The sequence below is a fragment of the Taurulus bubalis genome (assembly GCF_910589615.1).
Source record: "Taurulus bubalis genome assembly, chromosome: 20".
Taxonomy (NCBI): Eukaryota; Metazoa; Chordata; class Actinopteri; order Perciformes; family Cottidae; genus Taurulus; species Taurulus bubalis.
In genome coordinates, this window is record NC_136608.1 from 2,344,096 (window position 1) to 2,361,629 (window position 17,534).

The window sequence follows — 17,534 nt, forward strand, 5'->3', positions numbered from 1 at the left end:
AAATTACATGCACCGACGCTGACCCAGAAAACAAATCTGAGACAGAGAGAAAGGGAAAATTATGAGAAAGACTTCCATCATTTCATAAGTGATATCCACAGAGGCTTCACTCGCTTCCAAGCGGGTTCTGAACTTGCAGGAAATGAAAGAAAAGAACTTGTTTGAAAGAAAAAGTGAGGATGTTTCTGAGACAATTTTCACATCCCGGCGCTTTTCGCGCACACACACACACACACACACACACACACGCAAGGATCGCAGTCTTTCATGTGTGCAAATAGACGACACAAAAGCAGTGAGGGACAGATGGGAAGCAGTTTGCTTAAATTTACAGTCACTTGAAATTCTGTCGAGTCTCCCCGATGTTAAAACCCATAAAGGAGTGTCAAACCTCCTCGTTATGCTCTCCTCCAGCAGCACTCACTGCTGGGTAAACACAGGAGAGGGGGAAGAAGAAGAAACAAGGAAGGAGCGTGGAGAGAGCGAAAGAATGAAGGAAAATAAGGGCTTGGGGGAGGAAGGAGAATCGAGGGAAGGAGGAAAGTTGCGAGAGAAGAAATGAGGGAAACAGGGAAGGAGGAGAGGGAGCGAAGGAGGAGAGGAGGAGAGCGTGCTAGAAAAAGACAGCAGTGATAAAAGTTTAATGCCCTCGCTGTTACCAAGCTAAAGGGAGCAAGTCGGGAGGAGAGCGAGGGAAGCTGAGGTGAAGATGAGGTCCGAAGGGGAGGTGGGGGGAGGGGGAGGGTAACACCTGACAGAGGATGAAGACGGAGGGCCAAGGATCACACACACGCACACACACACACACACACACACACACACACACACACACACACACACACACACACACACACACACACACACACACACACACATGGCCCTCCCGGGCGAAGAAGAAAAAACACACACTCGCATTCAAAGTGCCTACGCGGCAATCGCATCATGGTCGCCACTTATCTATTATTCAGCAGTTGAGGGGAAAAGAGTAGAGCAGGCGCTAAATAAAGAGTTGTAGCAGAGATGCTAAAGGCTGCAGACCTCGCAGACCAGAGAGAGAGAGAGAGAGAGAGAGGGAGAGGGAGAGGGAGAGAGAGAGAGAGAGAGAGAGAGAGAGAGAGGCCTGTGGTGGTTTTACTAGGCGGTGCACTGACACATAATATCAACACCAAGACTGAAATGATGACTTTGGCTCCAGCCATGTAAGAAGTGGACGCAGTCATTGTGATGTCACCCATTGGTTTGTGGACTGCCCTTTTGAAACCTTGAGTTCAGCGAGTTTGGCGATTTTTAGCGTCGCCATCTTGGATTACAGATGAGAGACACTGTATACGTCTCTGGTAGCGGCAGCGACCTGTCAATCACAGCAAGCCCGCCCTAAATTTACTAAATGAACATCATGCTGTATTGAAGAAGACTTGAAACTAGAGATTGAGACATAAACTCATGTTTACAATGTTTACTGAGGGAATACATCAAGAGAAGTAGAGTCATTTATATAGACTTCTATACAACCAGAGGAGTCGCCCCCTGGTGGTCACTAGAGAGAATACAAGTTTTAAGACATTTCTGTATCGGCTTCACTCAGCAGTACCGGAGGCTGCTGCCTGGTTCCAACACGCTCTCTTCTTGTAACAATTATTATGCACGTGTCCAAAATGCACTTAAAGCTGCACTAATTCATATTTTGCAAATCAAGAACGCATGAAACTACTGCATGTAATGTGAGAGTTTCATCCCGTCTCTGCAGCTCCCCTCAGATTTAAACATCTTTGCCTTGTTGTTCATCAGATGTTCATCAGCCAGAAACACTACCGTAGAAGTCGGGTTACAAGCCGCTACTACATTCGGTGGGTGTCTCCGCTAGTTCCCCGCTGTAGCCAGCTAGCGCTGCTGCTAGTTCGCCGCTAACTTCCTCTAGCTCTCGGCTAGCTCTCTGCTAGCTCTCGCTAGCTCCCCGACAACCACCGAAGGTAGCGGGACCAGCCCCGGCTCGACGCCCGACTCGGGCAGAGGGGACGCAGGCAAGAGCAGCAGGGAGCTAGCAGCAGCAGCGGGGAGCTAGCAGCAGCAGCAGCAGCAGGGAGCTAGCAGCAGCGTTAGATGGCTACAGCGGGGACAACCACCGAACGTAGTAGCAGCTTGTAACCCGACTTTTACGGTACTCAGAGTAAATGCTGATGTTACTCAGTGTCTGCTTGTTCGTTACTTTTTAAACATTTTTGCTAACGTTTTTAGCGTAGCAAATTTTGTTTTAGTTGTTGTGGCATTCTTCTGCCCAAAAGTGGCCAAAAGAAATCTAACAATACAGTTTTAATATCTCACAGTTATTATCTCTGACGTAGTTTCAATACTGTATCAAAATGATCTCAAGCATATTGTGGTGTTAGTTGGGACTTATCATCTGTGTCAAGCCAAAGTCCACCAATGAGATTCATAAAAAGTGTATTTTAAAACATCCATAGAAACCTCTCAAGCAGCATAATCCACTTTTCCTTTGTTGATCATATTTAGAGTACAACACTGTGTCGCTCTGAAAGGTTTTCTATGCACATTCAAAAACATTTTGACACATTGTGTGTCAAGACTTTGGCCACCAATGGAAACCACTGTAGCTGTAAATTGTAAATCCCAGCATGACAACAGTGACAGCTCTGCAGAGGAGCAGACTAAACATTTGAGCTCACAGACGCTGGATCTTTAATGGAGCATTGCAGTATTCCTTTAAGGAGCCTTTTCTACGGGAAACAAACAAGGGATGATTTGTTGTTTTTTTACCTGGATTCACCCATTGAGTCAAGTTCATAAAAGAGAACAAATTACCTAAATGTTCCCTTAATATTTCATACATCCTGTTGATGGAAATTATCCTCAAACAAAGACAGAAATAAACACTGCAAATCACCAGTTTGTTGTAAATTGACCTGTTTCCTATTGTTTCCAGTATTTGTGATGCTGCTAAAGCAGCGCACTGAACTGAAGTCAGACACACGAGTGAGAGTACAAAGCTTTTAAGAATTAAAGCTGCTCGTCTCTTGACCTCGAGTCAACTCCCAGCACAATGAGATCCATATTTAAACAACATTCGCTGCAGTGTATTCCCGCTCTGCTCCGCCAGCTCACGGCATCACTGGGTATGAATCAAGACGTCACTCAAGTCTACGGCGAGCGGGCAGCGAGCAAACAAACACACAAACACAGAGAAGCTTTGGCTCAGCTTATGAAATTCATGCAGATGCCTGTTGGCGTGTGTGTGTGTGTGTGTGTGTGTGTGTGTGTGTGTGTGTGTGTGTGTGTGCTCACAGCCGCGGTTAGTGATCAAAGAGGCCATTATTGGAGACAATTGCACTGAAGTGCTGCTGCTCGCGAGCCCGAGGTCTGCCCCTCGCTCTCAATAACCCTTTTCTTTCTCCTCCCTTCCTCTCTCAATCTCTCTCCTCTCACCTGTCCCGCGTAATCAGCCTCCAACAATCCAACCCTGGCTTCTGCACAAACGGAGGCTTTTCAACACCGCTTACGGTCGTCCTTTTTATCAATCACAGCCTCGGGCACACACACACACACACACACACACACACACACACACACACGTACGTTCCTATATTACCAACAGTGGACCTCTTTTCTAGTCTGTTTGAAAATACAATAATAGAGTGGAACATTGATTAAAATCAGTGCAAATTTTCTTTTAATTTTGAGAAATTACCAAAAGGGGACTTGACCTTCATATACACAGGTTTATGAAGACAGAAACAACGGTTATGAAAAAAACAATAGAAACATAAACATACAAAAATAAAGGAACATGCAGTTGGGTGGCAAGTTTTAGCTCCTTATCTAAATGATGTATACTTATATGTACATTTTTGTGCAATACAGTTTTTGTTTTTAGGATGCTACATTAGCTTTGTATAAAAATCCTTTTCGCAGACTCTTGAATTCCTGCTGACTCGTGTAATCTCTCACAGTCAATGGAAGTCCCATGACGAGAAGACGTTTTCAAGCAGAAATGGAGCATTAGGTTGCTCTTTAAGCAAGTTTCAAGAGAATGCTATTTGATTTTCAAACTGTACGCGAATTGATAAAATCAATGAATGCCTGGAAAAAGTACCACAACATATTTAAAACACACTAGACTTAGTGTAAAGTAGCAGGTCATTGTTTTACTGCTTCCCTTAGAGAGCGTAATCCTAAACAAACCTTCAGTCGTGAATCGTATTGAACTCCTTATGGATTCATATATTTTGTTCCCAGGTTTCATACTAATGATGGAGGGTTTTTCTCTCCCAAAGAGCAGCTGATTTGTCGCACATTCGGAATAACAAGACTGTATTGCATTGCACACAAGTATTATACCAATAAAGTTGAGTTGATCTGTATATCATGCGACCTGAAAAGGATGCAGATCCTCTAGATTTATTTAGGTTTGTCACATGCGACTGAAATAACGTTTACTCTCCATTAGAGGAGGAACAGGAGGAGAATAAATTATTCTTAGGAAACAGGGATTTGCAACGAGAAGTGGGAACTGATTCTCTAACCAACAATTACTCCCATTATTAATTAATGTCCTGATCATTTTATTCTATAAACCTTTGGAAAATACAATCGTCCATCACAGTTTCCCAGAGCGATATTTATTTAGCTGGAAGATATTTGATTTAAAACAAAGAAAACAAATAAAAGCAGCAAGTCCTCACGAGTCAAAAGATGATCTTGTTAATGACAATTAGCTGTTTATCAGAATTGTTGTTGATTATACGACGACTACTTAAATCCAATGGTTTTAAAAATACATGATGAGTAAAAAATAAAAAAAACACACAAACACACACACAAGCAGTCCCCATACAATGACTGACAGCTGGACGCATGGATCACTATGACAACAGAGGGCAGATGTTTGGCATCAGTCTCCAGGGCTGTGAGCTGTGAGTTTACCCAGGTAAGGCAGCCCTCCTCTGGGGAGAAGTCTTCCTCCTCCTCCTCCTCCTACTCCTCCTCCCTAGTTCTTCTAAACCTCTTCCTCCGCCTCCCTCCCTGCCATCCCCTCATTTTCCAACTTCCTCTTTTTTTCCTACTCTGCATGAATCTCCTCTCCTGCCTCCTCCGTCCTCCCCTCCGTTCCTCTCTTCTCCTCGCCTCTCCTGCAGCGTTCGCCGTACCTGACAAAGCCTTGAGCGGCTGCCAGCGGCCCCGGCTGACTTCCTGCTAAAAATACGAGCTGAGAGAAGAATCGTAGAGAGCTGCCACCGAGGGCTGAAATTGGGGAGAGGTTTGGAGAATGTGAAAGAGAGAGAGAGAGAGGAAAAGGGGAAATCAGTACAGAAAAAGAGGTAATAGAGAATGAGTTTGGAGGAAGCTAGAGGGAGAGAAAAGGAGAGAAAGAGGTGAAACAAACAAACTGAAGGAGAAAGTAAAAGAAGAGGTGAAGAAAAGATTGAGGAGATGAAAGAGGAGAAAGTTTGGGAGCAGATAGCGTTTCCTGACCGGATAATGAATACGCTCAACCTGATCTCCCTGTAAATCTACTGCACACGCTGAACAGCGGGAGTTACATTCATCTACTGTACAGAATGGAACTGTGTATGTGTGTGTGTGTGTGTGTGTGTGTGTGTGTGTGGGGTGTGTGTGTGGGTGTGTGTGTGTGTGTGTGGGTTTGGGTGTGTGTGTGTGGGGGTGTGTGTGGGTGTGGGTGTGGGTGTGACAGAGACGGGGGAGCAGGTGGGAATGAAATAGAGGGAGAAAGAATAGGAATAGTCGGATTATAAATATTTATACGAGCAGACGAGGAGGAAGAGCTGGCAGAGTTGCAGGGGGAGAAGGAGACGACGATGGAGGAGGAGAGGAGGAAGGGATGAAGAGAGGAGAGAGAGAGAGTGACTTCAGAGGCAGCAGCAGGCGCGCTTGGCTCGGTTTATCTTTTCTTTCCCCGTCTCCCGTTGCCTCTCTCGCCGCTGGAGTGCGGGGCGAGCGGATTTGCAGCTCACGCTCCCTGCAGATTGCACATGTGTGTGTGTGTGTGTGTGTGTGTGTGTGGGAAAATGAGGGGAAGGACAACAAGTTCTCCCCTTATCCCCCCCCCCTCTCTCAGAGAAAGAGACGAATGCACAAAGGCGCCCGCTAACAGGCTTCCTCCGCTCTCGGGGTTTGAGGAGGTGTTGATGACGCCGGCGACAGTGACGATGATGATGGAGACGATAGCGTGGACCGCTCTGCTATACCTCCACTGTTGGAGATTCACCGATTCGACAGTTTTTCCCCGGCACGCTGGCTTCATACCGGGTCATTTCATTCCGGTTGCCGGCAGATATCACGCAGCGATGATAAGACTTACACTTGCTCCCAAACTCAGAGATAAGATGCTTCTGGAAAAGTCTGAGCCCGGCAAAGCTCCTGCAAAGGGAAACGGCGAACAAATATACTGCAGAAATCTCAACAGCGCTCTCTAATAAAGCGGGAATATTTCTTGCTATGACTAAATGTCTTTAGTCTTTATGTCTGCTGCATTTGAGTCACATTGTAGTGATTCAACACACTCTTAATGATCAACAGTATGTAGGCAGACTTTTCTATGCAACTGGACAGCTTTGAAAAAATAATCTTAACTCAAAGTCCACCTACTACCTACTAGTTCTTTTCCGGGGCCTTTTATCTGCTGAATGGCTAGAAGGCCCAACGTCCCCATGACGTTGGGCTTGATGCTGTTCACACTACGAGCAGCAGAAGCAACATAAGGACCAAGCTGCTGAGGTGTCGCTCAACATGCTGACGCATCGTTAAATAGCACTGGGAGCTGGCCAACGGCGTTCGTTTACAGGCTGAAACAAAAACACGTGATTGGTTGACGCTACTCTACTTTGTTTTGTAGCATGTGACCTCCGTCACTGTGTAGCGTCATGTCACGTCGTCCATTAAAAATGACGAGGAAAGTTGCTGCGTTGCAGAAATAATATAGATGAATAAAGTGACGACTACTGAGGCATCATTTCAATTTAACCCCATTCGCTGACATAAGATCATTATGTTAAAACTGCTATGTATGAATATATATATAGTATATATCTATTTTTTTTTCAAGCAATGTGAATCCCACGGCGGGAAGGCGGACCCTGTGAAGCTTTGATCGTACCTCAATACAGACGCGGACTTCTGTGCAAAACATGCACAGATGTCACATACGTCGTGCACTGGGGGAGGGGGGGGGGGTCCACACAGAAAAGAAGACGGCAAGATCATGACAGCGAGAAGAAGAGCTCCTTTGTTTGCTTTTTTTGGCTGAACAACAAGGTTAAAGATTAAATAAATGTGGGTGACTGCTTAACAAGGACAGGACCAGGGACCAGGGGTCCACAGGGATTCACAGGGATCCACAGGGGTCCACAGGGGTTCACAGGGATCCACAGGGGTCCACAGGGGTTCACAGGGGTTCACAGGGATCCACAGGGGTCCACAGGAATCCATAGGGATCCACAGGGGTCCACAGGAATCCATAGGGATCCACAGGGGTCCACAGGGATCCACAGGGGTCCACAGGGGTCCACAGGGATCCACAGGGGTAGTAAGTTAAATGTCTGTCTATAAATAGTGCCAAATATTAAAAGTGTAACGTAAATATTCAACATGTGAGGATCATCCGCTCCATCCTTTAGGCTTTTTGAAAGTGAACTTTGGCATCCTGCTCTGCTTCTGTGGTGTCAGTGTTAAACTAGAGGGACATGCGCTCTGTCAGGGCGGAGAGCAGCGTAACACAAACCAGAGCAGCACCACATCAACTTAAAGGACCATGCTGCAGGTTTTTGCATGTTTCACATAAAACACATACTGTGGTCTGTTTTCTAAAGCACTGCATCAGTTTTGAGTTAGTAGAGAAAACTTGCTGAGACCTGTACGTCACATTGAACGGTCTACTTCCTTCTTTTGTCAAAGTTCTCATTGTGTGGAAGAGTTATGAGCAGAGAACCTTTTTTTTTTTTTAAGAAAAACTCTCTTTGTGGTGTGTTCAAGGAAGTCCTCAAAGATTTGACAGTCGGCCGCCACAAAGCGATGCATTCATGAGCTCTGTTGTTCCAAAATTGAACACAGAGGACAAATAAGAAGCAGACTGGGAAATTGTGTTGCTTGTTACATTTAAGATATGTGCTGTTCATAAGTTGACTCAAAGCTTTGATACTCTCAGAGCGTCCTTGAACTCACCAACATGGAAGAGAAGACTCAAATCTATTCAGTTAGGGAGGAAATCGATTCATGGCATGCTTGGGGAACCCATCAGCCAAGGATTCTTTTGAAATCAATGTTGTAAAATGTGTAAAAAAAACACAAAAACTTGCAGCATAGTGAACGTAGCCTGGCACTGACGTCACAACGGGACCTAGTTAGAGAAAACCCGAGCCCTGACCCGCTCTGGATCCAGAACCACAGATGCTAACCTAGCCAGTCGTTGAACTTCTTGACCTCGGAGGGCAGTCCCAGCTCGGTGAAGTCCCCGGCGTGGATGAACACGTCTCCGTAGGGCATCTGGATGCTGTCGGTGCGGGAGTGGGTGTCCGAGATGCACACAAAGCGGGTGTAGCCCGGCGGCTTGGGCGTGTCGTGGGGCATCGGGTCCACCCTGAAGCGAGGAGGGACGACAACAGACCACAAGTTAAGGGAGGAGGGGAAAGGAAAAAGGGGTCACTGCGGGGCTCTTGGAGAACTTAAACAATACAGAAGATAGAGAGAGAGACGCTGTATGCAAAGTCTCTGTGGTAAGAGGCTGACAATGAAAGAGGTTTGAATTGGTATCCAACAGAAAATCATCCCCACAGACCGAGGCAGCGGAGGAAACGAGATGCGTGGCAAGAAGCGAGGGGCCACAACAAAAGCGCGGCGCTGAGAGACAGAAAGAGGAATGTGCAGAGATAGAAAAAGAATAAAGCACAGATATAGAAAAAGAGGAGAGAGTCCTGTGGGATCCGCAGCGAGTGCAGATCCACTGGGTCTCCAGGGGGGAAAGGGAGGGAGCTGGTGAATAACCGTGGCCCACTTTAGGAGCGCTCCTCCAGGTACGACAACACCCATCACAGCCTCCTCCGCCTCGTCTACACCCCACCACAAGAGAGGGAGAGAGAGAGAGAGAGAGAGAGAGAGAGAGACGGGTGGAAGTGGGAAAGGAGATACGCATGCATGTTGGAAAGTCACAAAGTAATGAAACACAGATGAGGGTTAATGGAGAATGTTTCATTTCTGCTTGGAAATGTAAGGAAATGTAACGTGATGCTGTATGGAGCCCCGCAGAGAACCGGTCGGTGTTTCGTCTCGGTCAGACCAACTCAAGCTGAAACTGAAACTAACGCTGAACATGTGGAAGTCAGAAATGCTTTGTCACCACAAATGCTGCACTGAAGGAGGACAAACTACACGACGGATTCTCTTTCTGTTCATTTATTCTCAAATTCACTTCGGACCCGATGACACCGAGACGCCAGCAAAACCATCGTCTTCCTCTGGTACCTGCCGCGCTCCTGCCATACGTCTCCATTTTCTAGCGGTTTCAAGAAGCCGCTTGAAGGTTTTAAAATGTGCAACTTCTCAGCGGGAGACACAAAGTCAATGTCATGCCATGCTAGTTAGCCTAGAACAGCGTTAGCTTGCTAGTTAGCTTACTATCTAGTTTAACGTGGTCTTGCTGTTTTTGTTTTTGGTCATGACAACAAGTGAAGCTGATATCGACACAGAGTCAAGTCCTGAAATCCATTTCAGAAATGCGGTTTACAAGCATTAGCATTGTCATTTTTATTTTCCTCTTTGTGTATAAAAATCTAATAAATCTGATCAAATGTGATAGTTAAGGAGCTATAAGGTGTTGGTAGCAGTGTTGTCTCCGTACCAAAATGACTACTTGATTAGGATACTGAAATGATAACTTGGCAAAAACCTAAAACATTAGATCCACAAAAAAAGGAATCAAGAGTAAATGTAAAAAAATAAAATAAAGTCATTATATCCAGGATGCACATGGGCTCTAGTGTGCTCCTTCCGGTAACCGGCTGCGTCTCGTCTACTCACATGTGGACGTGTGGCGGCTGGAAGCGTCCCTGGTTGATGTTGTAGAAGGTGAAGGCCTGAGTGGGGTTGGTGCTGTATTCGTCCACTTCCACCGCCGTCCTGTTGCCTCGCTGGGCCTGTGACTGAGCCTGCTGCGACTGCTGCCGTCTCGCTGCCATGATCTCTGACAAGGTAAAGGCCATGGCACAGGGGACCGGAGCCGAGCGGGGTGGAGGAGGGCCAGGTGTCGGGGGGAGTTTAGCTGCTCGTTGTTTTCAGGACGGAGGGCAGATAGTCCAGGCCCGAGGAGAGGCTGCTGGGAGGCGTCCAGACGGGCTCAAACCCTCACTGAGCGAACAGTCATGTTGAGCTGGGCTGAGGCCATCACTTCCTCTTCCTCTTCTTCTTCTTTTCTTCAAATACTTCGACACCTGAGAGGGAAAACCACAGAGCAGAGCTGATAAAGAAAGTGTGGTAAAGACAGGAATTCAGAGATGGAACGAAATGAATGCATTTCACAGTTGAAGTCATCTATGAAGACAAATATGTTCTTCTTCAGATGGAAGTTTAGATGCTATTTAGTTGTTTTGTTTAATTGTAAACTGAATATTTTGGGGTTTGGGACAGTCACCTCTTTCTTTTGGTACCTTTGCTGGTACAATTTACTAACAATTTATGAGCTTCACAAAAATCTAAACTAAATTCTTAAATATTAGAGAGAACAAGTTCCAAATCCTCTGATTTCTAAGGATTATTTCTGTCTGCTGCCACCAAATTCAGTTTCAATGTTTGTCCAATCTTTTTATTTTACAGTGATCTAACATTGGAGCGCTGCTAGCTACTTTTATTGGAAACAGCCTGTTTTCTTGTGTTGGATCATTTTTTAAACTATTGTACTGCTTTTCTCAATTACCAACCCTCGTATCAATCTGCTTTCTCTTTTCTTTATTAATTGATTAATCGTTTGGTCTATATAAAATGTGAAAGAATTGTGAAAAAATGCCCTCTACAATATCCCAAAGTCAAAACTGATATTATCAGACATCTTGTTTTATCCAGGAAGTCCAAAACCCAAAGATATTCTCTTTACCGTCAAAGAAGAAGCAGCAAGTATTTTTCTTTAAAAGTGTCTTTTGATCAACTAATTAATGAATCAACAGATCGTCAATCTTTTATATATATATATATATATATATATATATATATATATATATATATATATATATATATATACACTTGTGATTCAAATAAAAAGCGAGAAAACTTGTGAAAAATGTCCTCCAAGTTCTGAGAGCCCAAGGTGACGTCTCCAATGTCTTGTCTCGTCTGTCTGGGTGACGACAAACAGGTGAAATAAAGCGGAGAGAAGCGGGAAATGCTCACGTTTGAGCTGGAAGCAGATAATATTTACCACTTTTGCCAGATTAAATCACTGTAACAATAATCGATCATTGAACCACCGGCTCTATTCATCGTCAGCAACCATCTCAGCTCAAAAACAAGTTCTTGTACATGAAAACGTCTTACTGACAGGTGTTTTTCTTCCTTTATTTGCTACTTTTTTGTGGATTTGCATGTGGCGGGCCTCCCCAACAACAACCTGATAAAACAATATTCATGCACAGCCTGACAGGAAATACAGATGGCAACCGGCTATAAAGACCAAAGGCATGCAACCCCTTGAAGTAAGAAGCAGGATGCTTCAACACTTAATTGTTGGAGACGCAATCTATTAAATGACAGAACTGTGGCGATTTCTCAAATCTTCCAAGGCGAGTTCTGCATCCCCTCCAGCTACTATCCAAGTGCATCTGTTAGTGCAGCTTGAATCTGATAATTAAATTCAGGAAAAACGGTTATGCCAGACTGCAATGTATTTATCATATATTTATTATGTATTTATTAGTTTCTTGTTCCCTGCATGTGTGCAGTGTGTTCTTTTTGCTCCTGAGATCTAAAGCATACACTGAATTGATGAATCCCTTAAATCCCCGCCCCCCGGTGCGTGAGGCCTGCCCGTGCGCGTGTCGCCCATCCACAATGGATTCAGCTGTGCGGCTCATTTTCCGGAGGCTGTGGCGCCTGCTGGGAGAGCGCAGAGCCGCTGAGCTGCCGGGGATGCTGAGACGGAGGTGATAATTTGGGGACAGGCGTCTTTGGCACAGTCCGCCAGGGCCGCCAATGCGATGTCGGCGCGCCATCTCGGATCCCTCATTCACTGCAACCTCACACGCCGCCGGCACGCCGCCGTGACAGAGACACGCTTCACACTTCACACCGCGGTTGTTTTGTCTCGAGCAAATCCCAGCGTGCTCGCTGGGTGTGTGTTTCAGGAGCGCCTGCGTTGGTGCACGTGCACGTGCACGCGCCTCTGCATGCATATTGAAATGTGTTGCTGTTGTCATGAACGTGACAGTGACGGCCCCCTCACTCTGCCCGTGTGAGAGAGAAAGATGCATAGCAGATGCTGTGAGATTATAACACATTGGGCCTGCATGTTCAGCTCTCTACCCCAAATGTCTAGAGTCAGAAGTTAGGGCTTGATCCATTTAGAGTCCGCTTTCACCAAGTGGAACAACAGTTAGAATTAAAAGAGATTCCATGTAAATCTATGCTGCCCCTTTTCTAACTGCTGCTTACTGCACATCTGCCCTCACCAGGAAGTCACTGAGACAACGGCACCTGCAGACTGACTAAAGGGAATGTCAGCCACTGCTCCACACACATCCTCCACTTTCCCCTTCATGCGTTCAACGTGATTTTATCCTCTTTGTGGTTGTTCTGTGTCTCCTTACTTGTTCCGTGTCTCTTTTTTGGCAATTTGGCATCTCTTTGTGGTCGTTCTATGTCTCTTTGACGTCATTTTGCATCTTTTTGTGGTTATTTTGCATGTCTTTGTGCTCATCATGTTTCTTTTCTGTCGTTCTATATCTTTTTGTGGTCATTTAGCATCTCTTTTTGATAATTTTGCATTTCTTTGTGAATGTTCTGTGTCTCTTTTTGCTCATTTTGCATCTCTTTTTGGTTGTTTTGCATCTCTTAGTGGTCATTCTGTATCTCTTAGTCTTTTTTTCTTTCTCTTTGTGGTCGTTTAATATCTCTGCAGTCACTTTGCGTCGCTTATGGTTGTTTTGCTTCTCTGCGGGGTCATTATAGTTGTTTGATTGACTTTCATAATTGACTTTATTATGAGAGCAGAGTTTCTGCTCCAACTTATGTTCATGTGAATCATAATGAACCCTTAATAACTGCAGTTTTATGCAATTTAGAATCCCCATGAGAAGATAAGAGGCGTGCAAATTTGCTTGTTATGAATCGTGCATGTGGCAAACATACTACGATCAAAGGTGACTAAAATCAACCCGCCCATGTGCATGATGGGATATTCAGCAAAGCTGCGTTTGTAGAATGTATTATTTTATCTCTTGAGAATCACATTTTGCTGTATTTTTTAAAATGTTCTACAGTAGTAACACGACGGGCATTACAAACCAGAGAATACTAATGAGCCTCCTCACGCTTCTTAAAGAGTAACAGGTAACAGTACAGTGTTCATTCAGAAGAAATACCTTTCATTTGAGAATAGTAATACATTCAGAAGCTTTTGGACCTTCTTGACATGACTCTCTGTTTTGTGACATCCTCAGTGGAGTCCAGGCTTTTTAAGAGCATGATATACTCATATCATCTATGCAGGAATAACAGCTTCATAAAATCATATCAAGAGAAAAATGTAGACAGGATTTACAGTTGCTAACACAACAAAGAAGAACATTTACTTGTCGCTTGAAACAGACAGAGCACATCGTCCAGATATCTTTACCATTTCATATTTTTGGAAAGAGATTAAAACATAATAAAAAATATATTTTCATGATTAAATACAAAACCATGCAGCTGCCAACGTATAGATTTCCAGCCATGTTATAACTAAAGATAGTTATATATGAACTCAGCTAAAATAGATTAAATTACGCTACGAGATGCAGAATAATTATTATTATATAGGTCAGGAATTTGTTTTCATTTAGGCAAAACAATTAAATAAAACATGTCAAAATGTTATCTAAGTAGAAGGAGAAGAGTTAACTGTTAACTGTTGGTGAAGATGCACGACACAGATTTAATGGACCGGGTGGACTTTTTGGATATTGACACGACTGAGTTCTTCTCTGCAACGAGATGTTAAAGCTCACAGAGGAGAGGAGAGGAGAGAAGAGGAGAGGAGAGGAGAGGAGAGGAGAAGAGAGGAGAGGAGAGGAGAAGAGAGGAGAGGAGAGGAGAAGAGAGGAGAGGAGAGGAGAGGAGAGGAGAGGAGAGGAGAGGAGGAACAAAGCAGAGCAGAGAGGAGTCCTGTACTGTACGACTGCTGTCAGGCTCTAACACAGATAAAAGTTAATAAATGCAGAAAGAGAAGCTGTCTGATGGATGCTCTCTCCTCCTGGCACATCCCATTAGAGCGTGTGAGACACACAGGACACTACAGTGCATCTGAGTGCTGCTGATTATCCCATTTCATGCACCTGACTTACAGCTCTGTGAAATACGTTCACAACCATTGAGGAGAATTCCCTCACAAAAAAATAATAATACTATAGATTCAACCGAGATGGAAAAATGAGGAAATAATAATAAGAACATGTATCTCTTGTACTCTTGTACACCTATTATTGTTTTAGCCAAATGCACATGTAATCCACTCACGCAGTATTTGTTTCGATGGATTTGCTCTGAAGGCAGAATGCTGCACTCCTTCATTAAAATCATGGAATCCCTTTCAGCTTCTAGAGTCGCGTGAAGGATCGTGGAGAAGTTTCCCTCCACTCCGTAGATGTGATCCTGCGATCTGGAACTCAAGTCAAACTTTGCTCTCTCGCTCCAGCTGAGACTTGGAGGCTAAAGCTCTTCCGATGCGGCGCAACTGAACCGGATCCACCGCGGGAGCGTCCCGGTGCCGGACGCCTGGTCTCTGGTGACGGGAATGCGTCCCGTGTATTAAAAGGGTGCTTGGGACACGGCAGAGTCCCGGTCCCGTGTGAGGGGACGCGACACATGGGGGTCCCGAGCAGAGATGGACCGGGGGACGCGCCGCGCTCTGCGGGCGCAGTGCGCGTCTCTGCTCCGGGCTCGTCTCTCATGCATGAAAAGAACAAGGAAGACATCTCTAAATAAATGCACCGACAAGAGGATGAAGAGGAATCAACCTACCGGCTCCGGTGTCCGCTGCAGTGAGGTGTGGACGGCGTGGAGAGGACGGGAGACGCGCTGGCAGTTTGAATGCGGACCCCGTGGTGCACCGGTAGCTCTCTCTCTCTCTCTCTCTCTCTCTCTCTTTCTCTCTCTCTCTCTCTCTCTCTCTCTCTCTCTCTCTCTCTCTCTCTCTCTCCTCCCACCGTATTTCCCGGTGCGCGGTACTCGAGGAGGAGGAGGAAGGACGGAGAGCTGCTGAGCGGCTCCTCAGAGCTCATCCCCGGTCACATAGCTCTGAGGCTCTCGCTGATGGGGCCACGCGGGGTCCAGGGTTTAAAGACATGAGGTCATGACGTCATGACCCCTTATTCCCTCAACACATATTTCCCTGTAAAAGTTCACCCTCTCACATGTTTATCATCCTACTGACCAAATATGTTTCCTGACCAGTTCAGAGGTTCATATAGCAGTTTATGTGTTTGTTTTTTTTCGCTGTTTTTTTACTATAAAATATCACTATGTGTTAACAGTATATCTGCAAATTTTGACTTTGATTAAGTGAAGTTAAATATTTGTGTTATTAGTTTAGTGCAGATTTCGTGTACCGTAGGTTTAGGTCCGCTGAGAGCGAACATGCCCTAACTTTCTTCCTGGACCTGGAACACCTCTGGTTCCACAACAGAGGGGCTCTGATCATGCAATACATACCAAGCAAGTATTGTTTATCCATAAGTAAGTCATATTTAAGTTTTTGGGCTAGAAATAAATGCCAGCGCGACTCGAGAGAGCTCCCCAAGTTATGGAAATATCATTTTTTATATCCCTAGCTTGATGGCACACATGATTGGCGCACCTTTCTGGAAAGCTTACGACCCACGAAACCACTATGAGACAAAGCCTCAGACAGACATCAACCACATTGGGCATGTTCGCTCTCAGCGGACCAAAACCTACGGTTCACGAAATCTGCACTAAATTAAGAATACAAATATTTAACTTCACTCAATCAAAGTCAAACTTTGCAGAGATACTGTTAACACATCGTGCTATTTATGGTTTATGTTAATATTTATAGTTGAATTGTGTTATGAACATGTAACATGGACTTATATGCTCTTGTACGGCTGTGCAGTTTTTTTGCTATGTCACATCAGAGGCTTTGGTATCGATGTTAGCACGAGGACTTTGAGAGTGAGGAAGACCTCCTGATGAAGAATTCTGCCTCCATTTTTGGGGGCACAAAGAAATACTTCAAGTATCAAAAGCAAAAACTGTATTTTTATATTAGATTACAATTGTTATTATTGATATGTTTTTGTCCATGTTGTAGCTATTCATACACATACTTTAATACTTTGTGAGTACCGTTGGTTTATTTATTCTATGACATTGCATCGTATTTGATAAATGTTCCTTAATCTTCGAAGTAATTGGTGTGGAATTATGTGGTTAAAAACATCATCAAGTATTCAAAATTGTGAATACTCAAATAAGTACCTCAAAATTGTGCTTGAGTACAGCATTTGTTTGTTTTATGAAATGTCAGAAAAACTCAGAGAAAGGATCATCACAAGCTCACATTGACGTGTCTAAACAAGTGTTTAGTCAGAGAACGATGAATACATATCATATCATATCTGAGCCGCAGGAACCAGGGACATGTAGATAGTGTTTCTTTGAATTGATTATAAAATTGCCAAATTGATTCTGTAAGGTTGTTGCTCGGATCATGATGATGTGGTTCATATCGGTCCAGGGACAAGTCTCTCATTACAAACACAAGCCAGCTGTTCTTCATTCCTGTTGGAGGCTCATGTGTCGATAGGCGTTCGAGCAGGAATCTGATTCTTCTCGCTCTCATTTCTCAAAACCCCCCAAAAGGAAAAAAGCAAGACATAAATGCCCCGCCTGCTCCCTGTACACCAAAGAACCTGATGACTCATCTTTCTCCATGTATGATTATGATCTATTGTATGTGCATGAAGACAGACTAAATGTTGTCTCGTCACACACTGACACACATCTCGGTGCTGGAAGAAGTATTCAGATCCTTTACACTGCATTAAAAGAGCTACTATAGAAAAAACAGCAACTTACAACTGCTAACAAAAAAAAGGCACTTCGTACTTAAAGTTCTCACTCTGCTGAAAATTGCTGTGACTGATAAATTATTATATTTGACATCAAATAGTTATTACTGATGCATCAATGTGTAAGCAGTATCTTAGCGACTTAATCCGTGTTTTACAACCTGGGTCATCATGAGATGCATCTGAGTGGATGGGAGCAGATAACTCTCCCATTGTGAACGTTATCAACCC

General features: G+C 44.4%; 1 protein-coding gene across 1 annotated transcript in view; it reads right to left on the reverse strand.

Moving 5' to 3' along the window:
- mpped1 (metallophosphoesterase domain containing 1) overlaps positions 1 to 10,226 on the reverse strand; it is a gene marked incomplete at both ends in the record, with an annotated part of 56,236 nt that extends 46,010 nt beyond the window's left edge. Inside the window, 2 exons of the mRNA XM_079235766.1 lie at positions 8,427 to 8,608; positions 10,045 to 10,226. Coding sequence (XP_079091892.1) covers positions 8,427 to 8,608; positions 10,045 to 10,226 — 364 coding nt within the window. The remainder of the gene's footprint in view (positions 1 to 8,426; positions 8,609 to 10,044) is intronic.
- Positions 10,227 to 17,534: the final 7,308 nt, after the last annotated feature.